The 12512-nt window shown below is 50.1% G+C and overlaps 1 protein-coding gene across 2 annotated transcripts in view; it reads right to left on the bottom strand.

Moving 5' to 3' along the window:
• DOCK1 (dedicator of cytokinesis 1) overlaps positions 1-12512 on the bottom strand; it is a 568995-nt gene that overhangs the window by 465042 nt on the left and 91441 nt on the right. For both annotated transcript variants that reach the window (XM_069566865.1, XM_069566866.1), the window contains exons 14-18: positions 9301-9425; positions 8052-8150; positions 7047-7119; positions 2097-2200; positions 769-952 (exon numbers count right to left, since the gene is read on the bottom strand). In XM_069566865.1, the coding sequence (XP_069422966.1) occupies positions 769-952; positions 2097-2200; positions 7047-7119; positions 8052-8150; positions 9301-9425 (585 nt within the window). The remainder of the gene's footprint in view (positions 1-768; positions 953-2096; positions 2201-7046; positions 7120-8051; positions 8151-9300; positions 9426-12512) is intronic.

Raw genomic sequence — 12512 nt, 5'->3', positions numbered from 1 at the left:
GAGTGCGTCAGCAAGGGGCGCCTTATCTCCCCATCGGGGGGGACTAGAAATGTTATCAACAGCAGCTTTTAAAAGTGAAGGTAACTGGTAATTATTTCAATGAGCAAAGAGGAGGGGGAAGGCCCAAGACGGTGGAGTCTCACACTGTACACCTCCCATAGCCCTCAGAGAGCCCTAGGAGACAGGCACTATAACCAGGACACAGATGAGGAACAGGAGCTTGGGGACCCTAGTTCAAGGTCATTCCCAGGGTTCAAGCCTGGGGCATTGGTCTGACTCCCAATTATGCAGACTTTGCTTTATGCCATGCTACCTTCCCTTGGCCAAAATTCTTTTTCAAAAGTATATTCAGGGACGTCCCCGGTGGTTCAGTGGCTGAGACTAGGCACTCCCAATGCAGGAGACCCGGGTTCAATTCCTGGTCAGGGAACTAGATACCACATGCGGCAACTAAGCTCCGGGGCAGCCAAACAAATAGATACCTAGATACGTAGACGGGTAATTTTTTAAGAAAAAGTAAATTCATCACTTTGAGGTTCATCCTTAGAGTAAAAGCAGAATGTGAGTTTCAAAGCAGAAGGGCCGCCAGCCCCGCCCTCTTTCCCCGGTCATCAGCATCCCCACAGGCCATCACACAGCGATGAAGGGCTCACGGGTCGGGTTCAGGCACCCGGGGAAGCCTCCTGCATCCAGCAGGGAGCACGAGAAAGAGGGGGCGGAAGGAGAAAAAGTGCGGAGAGGCGTGCGGCTTCCACGCCCCACACCCACCGTTCTGGGTCAGCTTGGTGGAGCACACGAGCGTGGAAATCTGGAAGGAGTCCTTGCTGATGGTGCAGCTCCCGAGGCTCTGCATGCTCTTGCCTGTGGCCGAGTGGCCCTTCTCCTCCAGCTCGGCCTTGGTGGAGGGCAGGCTCAGGTACGTGCCCGCGTCCTCCAGCTTCTTCGCTTCCGCCTGCGGGTTTAACGCCACAACAGGTCACACGCGACTCATAGCACCCCGCAATTTTTTCTACCCCTTTGTGACCCTTAATCCTTTGACCCATCATGACATTTGCTTTTTTATTATTTCCTAAACAGTTTATCTTTTAATGTTTTATACTGGAGGATAGCTGACAATGTTGTGCGTACTTACAGGTCCACAACAAAAAGACCCAGTTACACATATCGTCGTTGTTCAGTTGCTCAGCTGTGTCCGACTCGTTTGCGAACTCATGGACTGTACCTCACCAGGCTCCTCTGCCCATGGGATTTTCCAAGCAAGAATACTGGAGTGGGATGCCATTTTCTTCTCTCCGGGATCTTCCCAACCCAGGGATTGAGCCCGCATCTCCTGCATTGCAACTAGGTTCTTTACCACTGAGCCACCAGGGAAGCCTACAGTTATACACCTACATGTGTCTATTCTTGTATAAATTATTTTCCCAACTAATTTTCTATATAATATTGAGCAGGGGACTTCCCCAGTGACCCAGTGGTTAGGATACCTCGCTTCCACTGCAAGGGGCATGGGTTTGATCTCTGGTCAGGGAACTAAGATCCCACATGCTGCACAGTCAAAAACAGAATAATAATAATAGGAAAAAACAGTCATAATATTGAACTGAGATCTTGTGCTAAATTGCTTATTTTTAATATTTCCCTTGTTCCTCTAGATGAATTCACACTCACAGAGCATTTTTTAAACAGAATCTAATGTGTTATTATGGGTTTCCCAGGTGGCTCGAGTGGTAAAGAACACGCCTGCCAATGCAGGAGATTTAAGAGATGCACCTTCAATCCCTGGGTCAGGAAGATCCACTGGAGAAGGGAATGGCAACGCACTGCAGTATTTTTGCCCGGAGAATCTCATGGACAGAGGAACCTGGTATCCATGGTGTCACTAAGAGTCAGACACGACTTAGCGACTAAAACAAACAAACATCTCCCCTTAGGAACAGCTAAAAAACTGGTCATCTGAAATGTTCATTTTCAGAATTAAAAGTTGCTAGAGAGCATTGTTGCCACAAAGATGGGAGATGTCCACTCAGGCCAGGAAGCCCAAAGAGGCTTGAAGCAATCAACATCAACAGCATCACACCAATAGAAAAAGAACGCACCTTGTAGACGATGAGATCGTGCTCCCCATCCCTCAGGGTGGTCCCATCGTAGCGCATGAGCTTTACAAAAGCGAGGGCAAATATTTTCTCAGATTTGTCCTTAGCTGCAACAGAGATCAATAATCATTTTCAACGGCCGTCACGACAAAAATAACATCATAAACTGCCACGAGAGCTGCCTTTCTGAAAAAATTACAAAACCGTTTTGACAGATATTGAAGTAAACATAAATACACGGAGATGGAGACAACATTCACATATCACAGAGGGATCCTTGGGCTCAAGCTAATCTGTAAACTCAGAGCAATGTCGAGTTTCCTTGTCGAAGTTCAAGACGGAATCTGGAGTAAAGGACCAAAGAGTAGGAGGATGCTTTTGAAGGGGAACATGGAGGGAGGTCTGCAATACTGAAAGCTGAGAGTAACTAGAAAGAGCTAACAGTGAAGACGGTGTTTGCAGCCTAGGGATTCACGGATAAACAGGGCAGAACACACAGGCCATCGCAAGCGACCACTATAAGGAGCAAATCCTTCCCTGAGAAAACAGACGGTCAACACAGAAAACCAAGACAGAGAGATGCCCACCTTGGACCCTGCACTAACGTAAGCCGCAGGTGGACTAGACACCGAAACATGAAATTTCATTCGCTTTGGCGAGGAAGTCCTTCCACCAAAATCAGCATGGGAGACTCAGCTCTTCATTTCATTCAAGTTTCCACCAAGGAGTCACCAGCTTGAAAGTGACCAGCCTGCCCCGAAGAGCAAACGCAGACCCTCATCCTTCCTGGCACTCAACTGATCAGTCTTCACAACGGCCAGGAACTGAACTGTTAGGTTTTGTTTTGTTCCACTAAATTGTTAGGCTGAAGCATAATCCCCGCATGGCTGTACTGGAGAAAAGGCCTAAAAGGAGGGTCTTAAGGTTGAATAGTCATAAGGGTGAGGCTCTGACCCCATAGAATGGGGGCCCTTATAAGAAACAGAACTGACACCAGCTCTATCCTCCTCCATGTGAGCTGTCAGCGAGAAGGTGGCCGTCTGCAACCGGGAAGAGGATTCTCACCAGACCCGACCACACAGGTGCCCTGGGCTCAGACTTGCAGCCTGCAGAACTGTGAGAAATCGCCACTGTTAAATCACCCAGTCTATGGTATTTTGCTGTGACTGCCCGGCAGATTAAGACAAATCCCGATCACTACCAGATTACCAAGCCTGTACCGTGTGTGCACGTGTGTGCATGTGCCGAGTGTGTGTGTGCGAGTGTGTGTGTGTGTGTGTGCATGAAAATTTATCATTAGCTTCATTCACTGGGTTTTCCCATGAAAGAAATGTTGTGTATTTTTTCACTATTTCCCCAGCGTGTAACGTACTGCCTGCTATATATCAGATACTCAATAAACATTTGTTCTAGTTGGGGAGACGCCAACAAATGAGTTCTTTCAGATAAGAAAGAAAACAAAAGTCGGGAGCTTATTAAAGCGCTATGATGGGAACAGGGACGACCCAGCTGGCTGGTCAGAAAGGTCTCTCTGAGAAGATAGACTACATATGACCCAAGATGTAAACCCTCCAGGAAAAGAGATGGCCAAATACAGAGGCCCTAAATAGAAGCAGCCTGGCTTGCTTGGGGGCTGACAGCCAGTGGGGCTGGTGAGCAGAGGGGAGTGCAGGCTCCAGGGTGGGCAGGTGCCCGATCAGGTAGGCATGAATGAGGACTCTGGGCTGAAGAAACGGATGTGTGATGAATTTTCAGAGAGGCAAGATGAACACAGCATGGAACCATTGAGCTCAAGGCTAGAAAATACCTTTAAAATTACAGATCCCAGGTTCTGTTTTTAGAGATGAAACAACAGAGGTCCGAGAGCAATACATCTGCCCACCTTGAGTCAGAGGCTCAAAATACTTACTCTAGGACATCACTGCCTGAGATACTATATCTCATTGATCTTTGCATTCCTGGAATATAACAGGTGCTCAATAAATGCTAGCTAATGAGGTAGGTGAATGATTGACTAACCAAAGATAAAAGGACAGATAAAAGCAAAATATATGTACCCTAGGAATCAAAAAATAACTTTGTGAAAGGGTTCTTGAAAACACAAAACTTCTCAGTGTTCAAGAGAGAGGGAAGAGATCCTTCCAAGTTTGTGCTGTGCTGAGTCGCTCAGTCGTGTCTCTTTGCAACCCCGTGGACTATAGCCCACCCGGCTCCTCTGTCCATGGGATTCTCCAGGCAAGAATACTGGAGTGGGTTGCCATGCCCTCCTCCAGGGGATCTTCCCAACCCAGGGATCAAACCCAGGCTTCCCGCACAGCAGGTGGACTCTTCTCCACCTGAGCCACCAGGTTCTAAGTTTGTGCAGACCTGAAGAACATTAAAGCGTGTCTCTGTGAAATCAGCCGTGGTTCAAGACATGTGACCACACCTGCCAGCAGACAGCTTCCCTCAGCCCTACTATTGAGTAGGACAGAATTTAAAAGCGCACCTTTAAATTATTAATACTCTGCCTCTTCACATCAGGAATGGACTGCATTTCTCGCATGTTCATTAGCAGCCATGACGAGGCAGACAACACATTTACACGTCAGGAGTCACGGGAGAAGACCTCATGCCCCAGAGGGCAGCAGGCAGGGCTGCCCACCCAGCCAGCCCCCCTACAAAGAAGGGAAACTCCTGGGAGGTCGGCCTCAGAAGGCACACATCTGCCCACATCCAGAGGAAACATCAGCTGATGCATCTGGAATTGCTAACACGTTGCAGGATGGCGTTAGACCGCTCACATACCAGCACCAAACTTTCCCAGCAACCCCAAGGACAGAGCCCAACGTGAGAAACCCCATCACCTGCTTCCAGAAGGGGTAAAGCAACATGTTTTGCTGGGGACAGTAGGGAGCGGATGCAGTGTGGCCTCAGCTCGCCCCATTTCTCCCCCAGAGTATGCACAGACAAGGCACCAGTCGAGGCCCCCCTGTGGCCCCCATCGCTAGGGTGGCCCACCAACTTCACCATCATCACACTTGCTATGCTCCACACGTTCCCCCAACCCCCATCAGCTGTGGCCAGGGGGACTTCATTAATTATGCAAATGTATCATGATAGCATCATGTCTGTAATGAGTACTTAAAACTGACAAGGAAAACAAGGATTTGGAAAATTAAAATGCTACCCAAGAGATCCCTCTGCCGTAGTCTAATCTATTAATTAGGGGGAATGCCGGTGTTCTTAAGGGGAAGCGTGCTTCTGCGAGAAGTCCTCTGTGCATTCGAGAACTCTGCCTGCCCTGCAGCGGGGCTCCTCACCCTCACCTCCCCAGCAGCCCCTGCCCCCTGCCACCACGACCTCCTCTGGGCAGGGTGCAGAGCCCACCACAGCCTCCAGGACTTGGCTGAGGTCCATCTAGTCAAGGCTATGGTGGTAGTCATGTATGGATGTGAGAGTCGGACTATAAAGAAAGCTGAGCTTTATAGCTGGACTATAAAAAAAGCTGAGAAAGTTGCTGGGAAAGTTTGGTGCTGGTATGTGAGCGGTCTAATGCCATTCTGCAAAGTGTTAGCAATTCCAGATGCATCAGCTGATGTTTTCTGTGGATGCGGGCAGATGTGTGCCTTTTGAGGCCGACCTCCAAGTAGTCATGTATGGATGTGAGAGTTGGACTACAAAGAAAGCTGAGCACCGAAGAATTAATGCTTTTGAACTGCAGTGTTGGAGAAGACTCTTGAGAGTCCCTTGGACTGCAAGGAGATCAAATCAGTCCATCCTAAAGGAAATCAGTCCTAAATGTTCACTGAAAGGACTGATGCTGAAGCTGAAGCTCCAATACTTTGGCCACCTGATGCAAAGAACTGACTCATTGGAAAAGACCCTGAGGCTGGGAAAGATTGAAGGCAGGAGGAGAAGGGGGCGACAGAGGATGAAATGGTTGGATGGCATCACCAACTCAATGGACATGAGTTTGAGTAAACTCCTGGAGTTAGTGATGGACAGGGAGGCCTGGCGTGCTATAGTCCATAGGGTTGTAAAGAGTTGGACATGACTGAGCGACTGAACTAAACTGAACTGATTCTGTGCCAAGCACTGTGCCAAGGGGAGGGCAGCTTCCACTTCGCTTGGTCATCAACCCCCCTGGGCATTTCCCCCTCAGGCTGAGATATTTGGAAACACACAGAGAGTCAGGGTTGAGGACCCCCCACCCCTGTGGCTCTGGTTCCCACAGGGTCATGGGTGATAAACAAGCCCACCAAGGCCACCCTTCCCATGGGGCCACTACATACACCACTGTAGCATCACTTGCATTCCCAACTCTTAGCCGACAGCCAGATGGATACAGCCCACAAGGGGCAGTAATGCGTCTTCCCCGTGTGACTTTTTACTTGGTGGCTAACAGAGGGCTACATCCTTAGCAGACAATGAGTTCAACACAGGCTATGAGACAAACTTCATCTTCAATGCTAAATCCTTCTGGAATGTGAGTGATACGAATAGCCATTCTTTCCTCCCAAAGTCTTGGCATCATGTCCAAGGCTATACCAACACCGGCAAGAAAAGGTCGGCCTGAGTTCCAGACACCAGTGGCTGCCAGCAAAGCCAGAGAGGGCTCAAGGTTTTCAGCACCAGCACAAACAGCATTAAAAGCAATTTGTGAAATCTGTCTGTTACAGCTCAGCGATTTTCTGACAGATGGGACAGGATCACAGAACAAATGGGAAAGACGAAACCCAAGGGTAGAATAGGAAGGAAGGGCACCTCACTGGACAAATTCGAGAAGAAAATGAAGATCTCCAGGGAGCAGCTCAAAAAAGAGTGGACAGCACTTCACAGGACTGAGTTCACCTGGACATGGAGCTGGAGTGTCAAGACCTCCCTGTGTTACAGTAATCACCGTCTAGAACAATCCAGAATAAATGCACAATAATAAATACACACGGGCTAACGAAGCGTGTGGCTACTCACAGTCCTGGGACGATCTGTGTCGGAAGGTAAACCGGAGGTGACTGCGGTTCACGTCCTCGATGGGGATGGCCACCTGCGGGATAAGCAGGGAAAGTCATCACCTTTATAGCACCTTCCCCTACAGTCGGCTTCATTCCGCTGAGACAGCCTGGAACACTCCACACACTTCTACCCCACAGGGTGTGATCTTCCCAAAGGCAAATGCCCTTTGAAAATTTACACCAGATAATGCTGTCCAGGATGCCACGTGGACTGGAAGAGGCAGCTGAATTTTTTTTTTTTTAACTGTGCTGATCCTCACAGTGAAGCGTCTATTTTTTAAAGTTGCCATTTATGTTTTTAGCCCCAATTTGGAGGTACCCATGTTCCCTTGTAACTGTGGAGACCTGCCCTTGGCTGCAGCAAGAAGGCTGTTCTTTCAGGACACAGAGTAAAAGGAAAAAGACTCAATACATGCTGCCTTTAAGCCAAGAGTGTCCATAATCTCATAGCTGATGTTTGCATTCCAGAGCCAACCACTGGCCTGGTGTCCCAATACCCAAGCCCGCGGAGTGTGGGCTGGTTCACAGAGGGCGGGGTGTCGGGGGCTGCACTAGGAATCCCGGGGCATCACAGCTGAGCGAACAGGATCCATCTCCCCAGTGATGTCCTCCATGTACTATCACCTCTGTGTTTTTTCCATTTGCTGTAAAGACAGCACGCCTTACATAAAACAGACCCGAGAAGAGACAGACAATAGCGGCCTGTAAAGGACTCTGTCATTTGTCTCCAGGAAAGTCTTGCTTTTACGTCCAAAAGGAGATGAGAGTAAATGTAAATTCCAAGAAACCCCAGCGAGGTTCCTTAGCAACCTTCTTGAACGACTTTGTTGAAAGCGCTCCGGGGCTGGCGGAGGGTACCCACTGGCAGGCAGCCCTGGGGAGGTGCAAGGGGGCGACATCCTCAGGATACAAATGAGCCTCTCATAACCCACCCCATGGGAGAACAGGGCCATGGAGATGATACCTTAACCGTCTCAAACCAGCGTGGCTGTTTCACTTGGTAGTAAATCACCGACTTGTACTCTGAAATCGCTTCATCACCAGCGCCGGGGAAAATCACATGCTTTAAAAGAAGCATAAAGAGTTCGCATCAGCCCTCGTCGAGCCTGACACTGCATCCATCTCCTCCTCCTGCCCCTGTTAGATGAGCTGGGAGAAGGAGCAAGGGTGCCCCGGGAATGCCAACAACCCCGGGGCCCACAGAACACGCCTCCCCCAGTGACAGAAGGACAGGTCGGGTTGGGCCCGGCGGGCAGCAGAGAACCGTGCCTGCAGACATCCAAGACCTTGATGGCCACGCGGCCTGGAGATGCTGCTGCCTTCCACCCTCCGTACCCCTAGTAATGCTCACCCCGACCTGCAGGAAACCCCCTGTCTCCTGGTGGCTGGAGAAAAGCACTACAGATCAACAAGGAGCTGACCGTTCTCCATCCCCTTCCTCCAGCCACAGACACTGACCATTCGACTCTAAGGAGACACCAGTAAAGCCCAGGGGCAGCATGGCCTGTTTCCAGAGAGACGGCAGGGCAGGGCCACTGGATGTCGGCCAGAGAGAAAGGATGCACCCGCCTCCAGGCAGAGCCGAGCCTCAGGGGTACCCGCAAGTCACTGCTCTGGGCCACGTGGGCCCCGGGAAGCCCAGGATGCAGTCATGGTCCAGAGAGGCAGCTGGCAGGGACTCCTGCTTGGGCTCAGCCTCCAGTCCTCAGAGGAGGCCACGGTCTCCAAGTCCCTCCCCGGACAACTGCAGGGTGCCGCGACCACACAGGAGGAGGTCTCCGTGACCACTACCCAGGAAAGCACAAGGTCAGAGGCCCCAATTCCAGCCTGAATTCCACCTCTCACAGGCTCTCTAACCTCAGTCAAGTTGATTGGTTTCTCTGGGCCTCAGTTTCTTCCAGTCTCAAAAGATGCTAATGACAGTATCTGAACATCTAGTGTGGCTGCTCGCCCTCCAAGCCTTGGGTTTACGCTGGCAAGTGGGGGCCCAGGAGGGATTTGGCAAAGGTGGTCAGGACCCCAGGGATGTCCAGAGACCATCCAGTTGCGGGACCCACTAGAAACCAGCCCTTTTGGGTAAGGGAAAAGGAAGAAACAGCAAACGTTCTTCCCGAGAAACAAGACTGGCTTTTCACATTCCGAAGCAGAGGCAAGGTGCACACGAGGGAGGTAAGACTCCAACACCACAGGTTCAGCTTTAAAACAACAAATACCTCCAGCCGTTTTCCATCTTCATCGTAAACAGACACCGTAACTTCGACATTCTTAGCTGTCGTCTTGCTTCCTTTATCAAAATCTCCTTGAACTAATGTTACATAGATATCATTTCGAACATCACCTGGGGGGGAAAAATTACACCTTTGAAACCAATCCATTATTCATCGTGTAACTGTGAATTTTGCCAAACTCACTGTCTCTCTGAGCAGAGTATCATAAATACTGTATTAGGTGATTATGAAGTATTTTCTACAAAACAGTCTCCGCATTTAATAGCATGACAAAGGCAATTTGCATCATCACTGTAAGACTTGCAAGAAAGATGAAAATGTCTCAGCCTCCAATTATCTGCTCGGGGCTCCTACACTCTGTGGGCAGTGAGCTCCTACACTCCGTGGGCAGCCTGTGCCCAGAGCAGCTCGGATGCAGTCAGTGGGTCTGCACTGACCCTACCGTCACCCCAAACCTCAGCATCCACGGCCCACTGCAACCCACATCACCAGCCCTTGTCATCTGCGTCTCAGCAGTCAGCTCCCCGAGGATCACCAGCAACACTGGCCTCCTTTCCAATCCACTAAGGAGTTGAACAAAAAGCAGCATCTGAACCACAGGCCAATGTCCTGAGTTGACACCCAGGATCGGGGACCAGGGATGGGTCAAGAAACTTTCTGCAAAGGATCATCTCTCCTCCAGGCAGGCAGCTGTCCAGATCCTGAACGAGGCCACAGGGAGCAGAAGAAAAGACTCAGACATCTGAAAGTGAGATGGGCCCTAAACCGTGCAAAATATATATATATAAGACCACACACACGCAACAGATGAGCTCAAGATGCTTCCTCCAGCTGAGAACACACGAAGCCCCTGGTAAGGGTCCGATTGGGAAATTCTGCAAGCTTCATCAGCAGCATGATTTAGAGGAAGCACCGCTACCCTCTGAAGGCTGCTCTGCTGTCTGTCTGGCCGCCTCCCACGTCTGACACAACTTCCCTCCCCCGGGAGATATGAGCAAGGGTTGTGTCAAGAGTGGCAAACGACCTGCTCTGGGCAAAGAACAAGGATCCCAGAAGGAAAAAAAAGAAAAATCCCACTGGTTTCTTGGTTTTCTTTTGCTTTTTAGATGGCTCTATTCTGGCTTTTAATGTATGCGACTATTATATCAAACTTTCATTTAAAAGTCATCATTGTAATAATCCCTGTGGGTGGCTACCACTGCCACAGCAGCTGCTGGAAGGAAGAAGGGCTGCGATCGCTGATACGGACCACGGAGAAGTTCAGAAGGATGGCGCGCACGGCCAGGGGAGGAGGCAAGGCTACAGGTCCAGGTCGCTGTTGTTCAGTCGCCACGTTCTGTGCGACTCTTTGTGACCCCGTGGACTGCAGCACGCCAGGCCTCCCTGTCCACTGCCAACTCCCGGAGCCCACCCAAACTCATGTCCATAGCGTTGGTGATGCCAACCAATCATCTCATCCTCTGTCACCCTCTTCTTCTGCCCTCAATCTTTCCTAGCCTCAGCGTCTTTTCCAGTGAATCTGCGTTTCATATCAGGTGGCCAAAATATTGAAGCTTCAGCATCAGTCCCTCCAGTGAATATTCAGAGTTGATTTCCTTGCTGTGTGACCTCAGACAAGTCGCTTAACCTTCAGGGCCACTTACCACTAAAACCACCTTACCGACCAGGCAGGTGGTCTGCACAATCTCTCCGCCTGAAAATTCTATCAGACCACCAAGGCCATCATCAAAAAGGGCTACAACAGCTTCACACGGGGCTTCAGCAGCCAGAGAAGGGGCATGTGCTGGGGAACGGGATGGCTGAACCTCAGGGTCTCCTCGTCCGACTGGCCTAGAGATTCTGGCTCCAGTCCAGAAGTAAGATCCCATACGGAGGTCAGCATCTCTAACGGGCAGTCAAGAGAGGGTCTTAGCAAATGCCTCCCAGGCTCTCATTCTGGGGAGGAAGGAGTTGGAAGCAGATGCGGGGGGCCCATCCACGCCTCCAGCCACCTTCTTAGCTCAGAGGACAACTGTGCTCCCCAACAGGATCCCTCAGAAGGACCCCGGGATTTCCGGGGGACCATGAGAAGGTGTGAGAAGCAGGGACGATGGTGGCACGGCCAGCTCTCCCACTGTGCAAAGGAGACACGTGTCTCCATAAACACACGTGTGACTGGATGGAACGGGTTCTACCAGGCTAAACGCAGGGGCCTGAATGACCATGCCCCCCAAGGGTAAGATGCTCCCAACCTCTCAGCATCCCTCAGCCACAGAGAACATGGCTGAGTCCCTCAAGCCGGGCTTGCTCACTGCAGGAACGCCAAGCGCCAACTCAGCACAGCAAACAAGCCAGAACAATGGTCAGCTGTATAGGTTTCCCACAAACCTATTAGGAGATTATCTTAGAGGTTTAGACTTACTCTTTAAGTCTGTCAATCATAAGGGAGACACAACCAGTGTGAACTAGACGTTTCCCAGGTTTCCCAGTCACTTGGAGAGAGAGAGAGAGAGGGAGGAGAAAGACCATGCCCCCGAAATGCCCTTAAAATAAACAAAGCGATAACTCTGAAGCACCCTTGTGCACACAGGGCTCCTGATGTCAGTGACGCTGTCCTCATGTCTAAATTTGTGTCTCAAATCCACATGTAAATGATACATCCACTAGAAGTCCAAATTCGTTAGCTGTGTATAGAGCAGACGACTTCCACAAGCAATTGATGCCCCATCATTTCTAAACGTGCTGTGCGTCACGCTTTCATCCTATACAGGTGAGACTGGCTAAAGCTCCATCTAGCCAATGTTAGATGTCTTTTCCTATCAGTTTAACAGCGTTGACAATGAGCCACAATTGCCTGGAGGAACAGAGGTAACATGTCCCTGAAATGCCCTATAAACAAAGGGATAACTTTGAAGCACCTGAGTGACCGGCTCTTCCCTGTGAACCTACAGCAAAGCCCTGCGCCAGGGGCCGCAGGCAAGCGCTGACCACAGGGTGGTTTGGCCTCATTTCCACTGTTCATTAGCCATGTGACTTGAGGCTGTGGCTTAACTGTGATGGGAATTAGTTCAACACCCATGTGGAGGGCCTCCAGGATCCTTTTGAGGATCAAGCTAGGTAATTAATAGCAGCATTATCTACAAACCAAAAAGTGTCCCACAGATATCAGGGATAAAGATTCACAGGCTTCCCAAGATCCCATGATATCAAATCTGATG

The sequence above is a fragment of the Ovis canadensis genome, chromosome 22 (assembly GCF_042477335.2).
Source record: "Ovis canadensis isolate MfBH-ARS-UI-01 breed Bighorn chromosome 22, ARS-UI_OviCan_v2, whole genome shotgun sequence".
NCBI classification, from domain to species: domain Eukaryota; kingdom Metazoa; phylum Chordata; class Mammalia; order Artiodactyla; family Bovidae; genus Ovis; species Ovis canadensis.
This window is presented reverse-complemented; position numbering and strand designations above follow the sequence as displayed.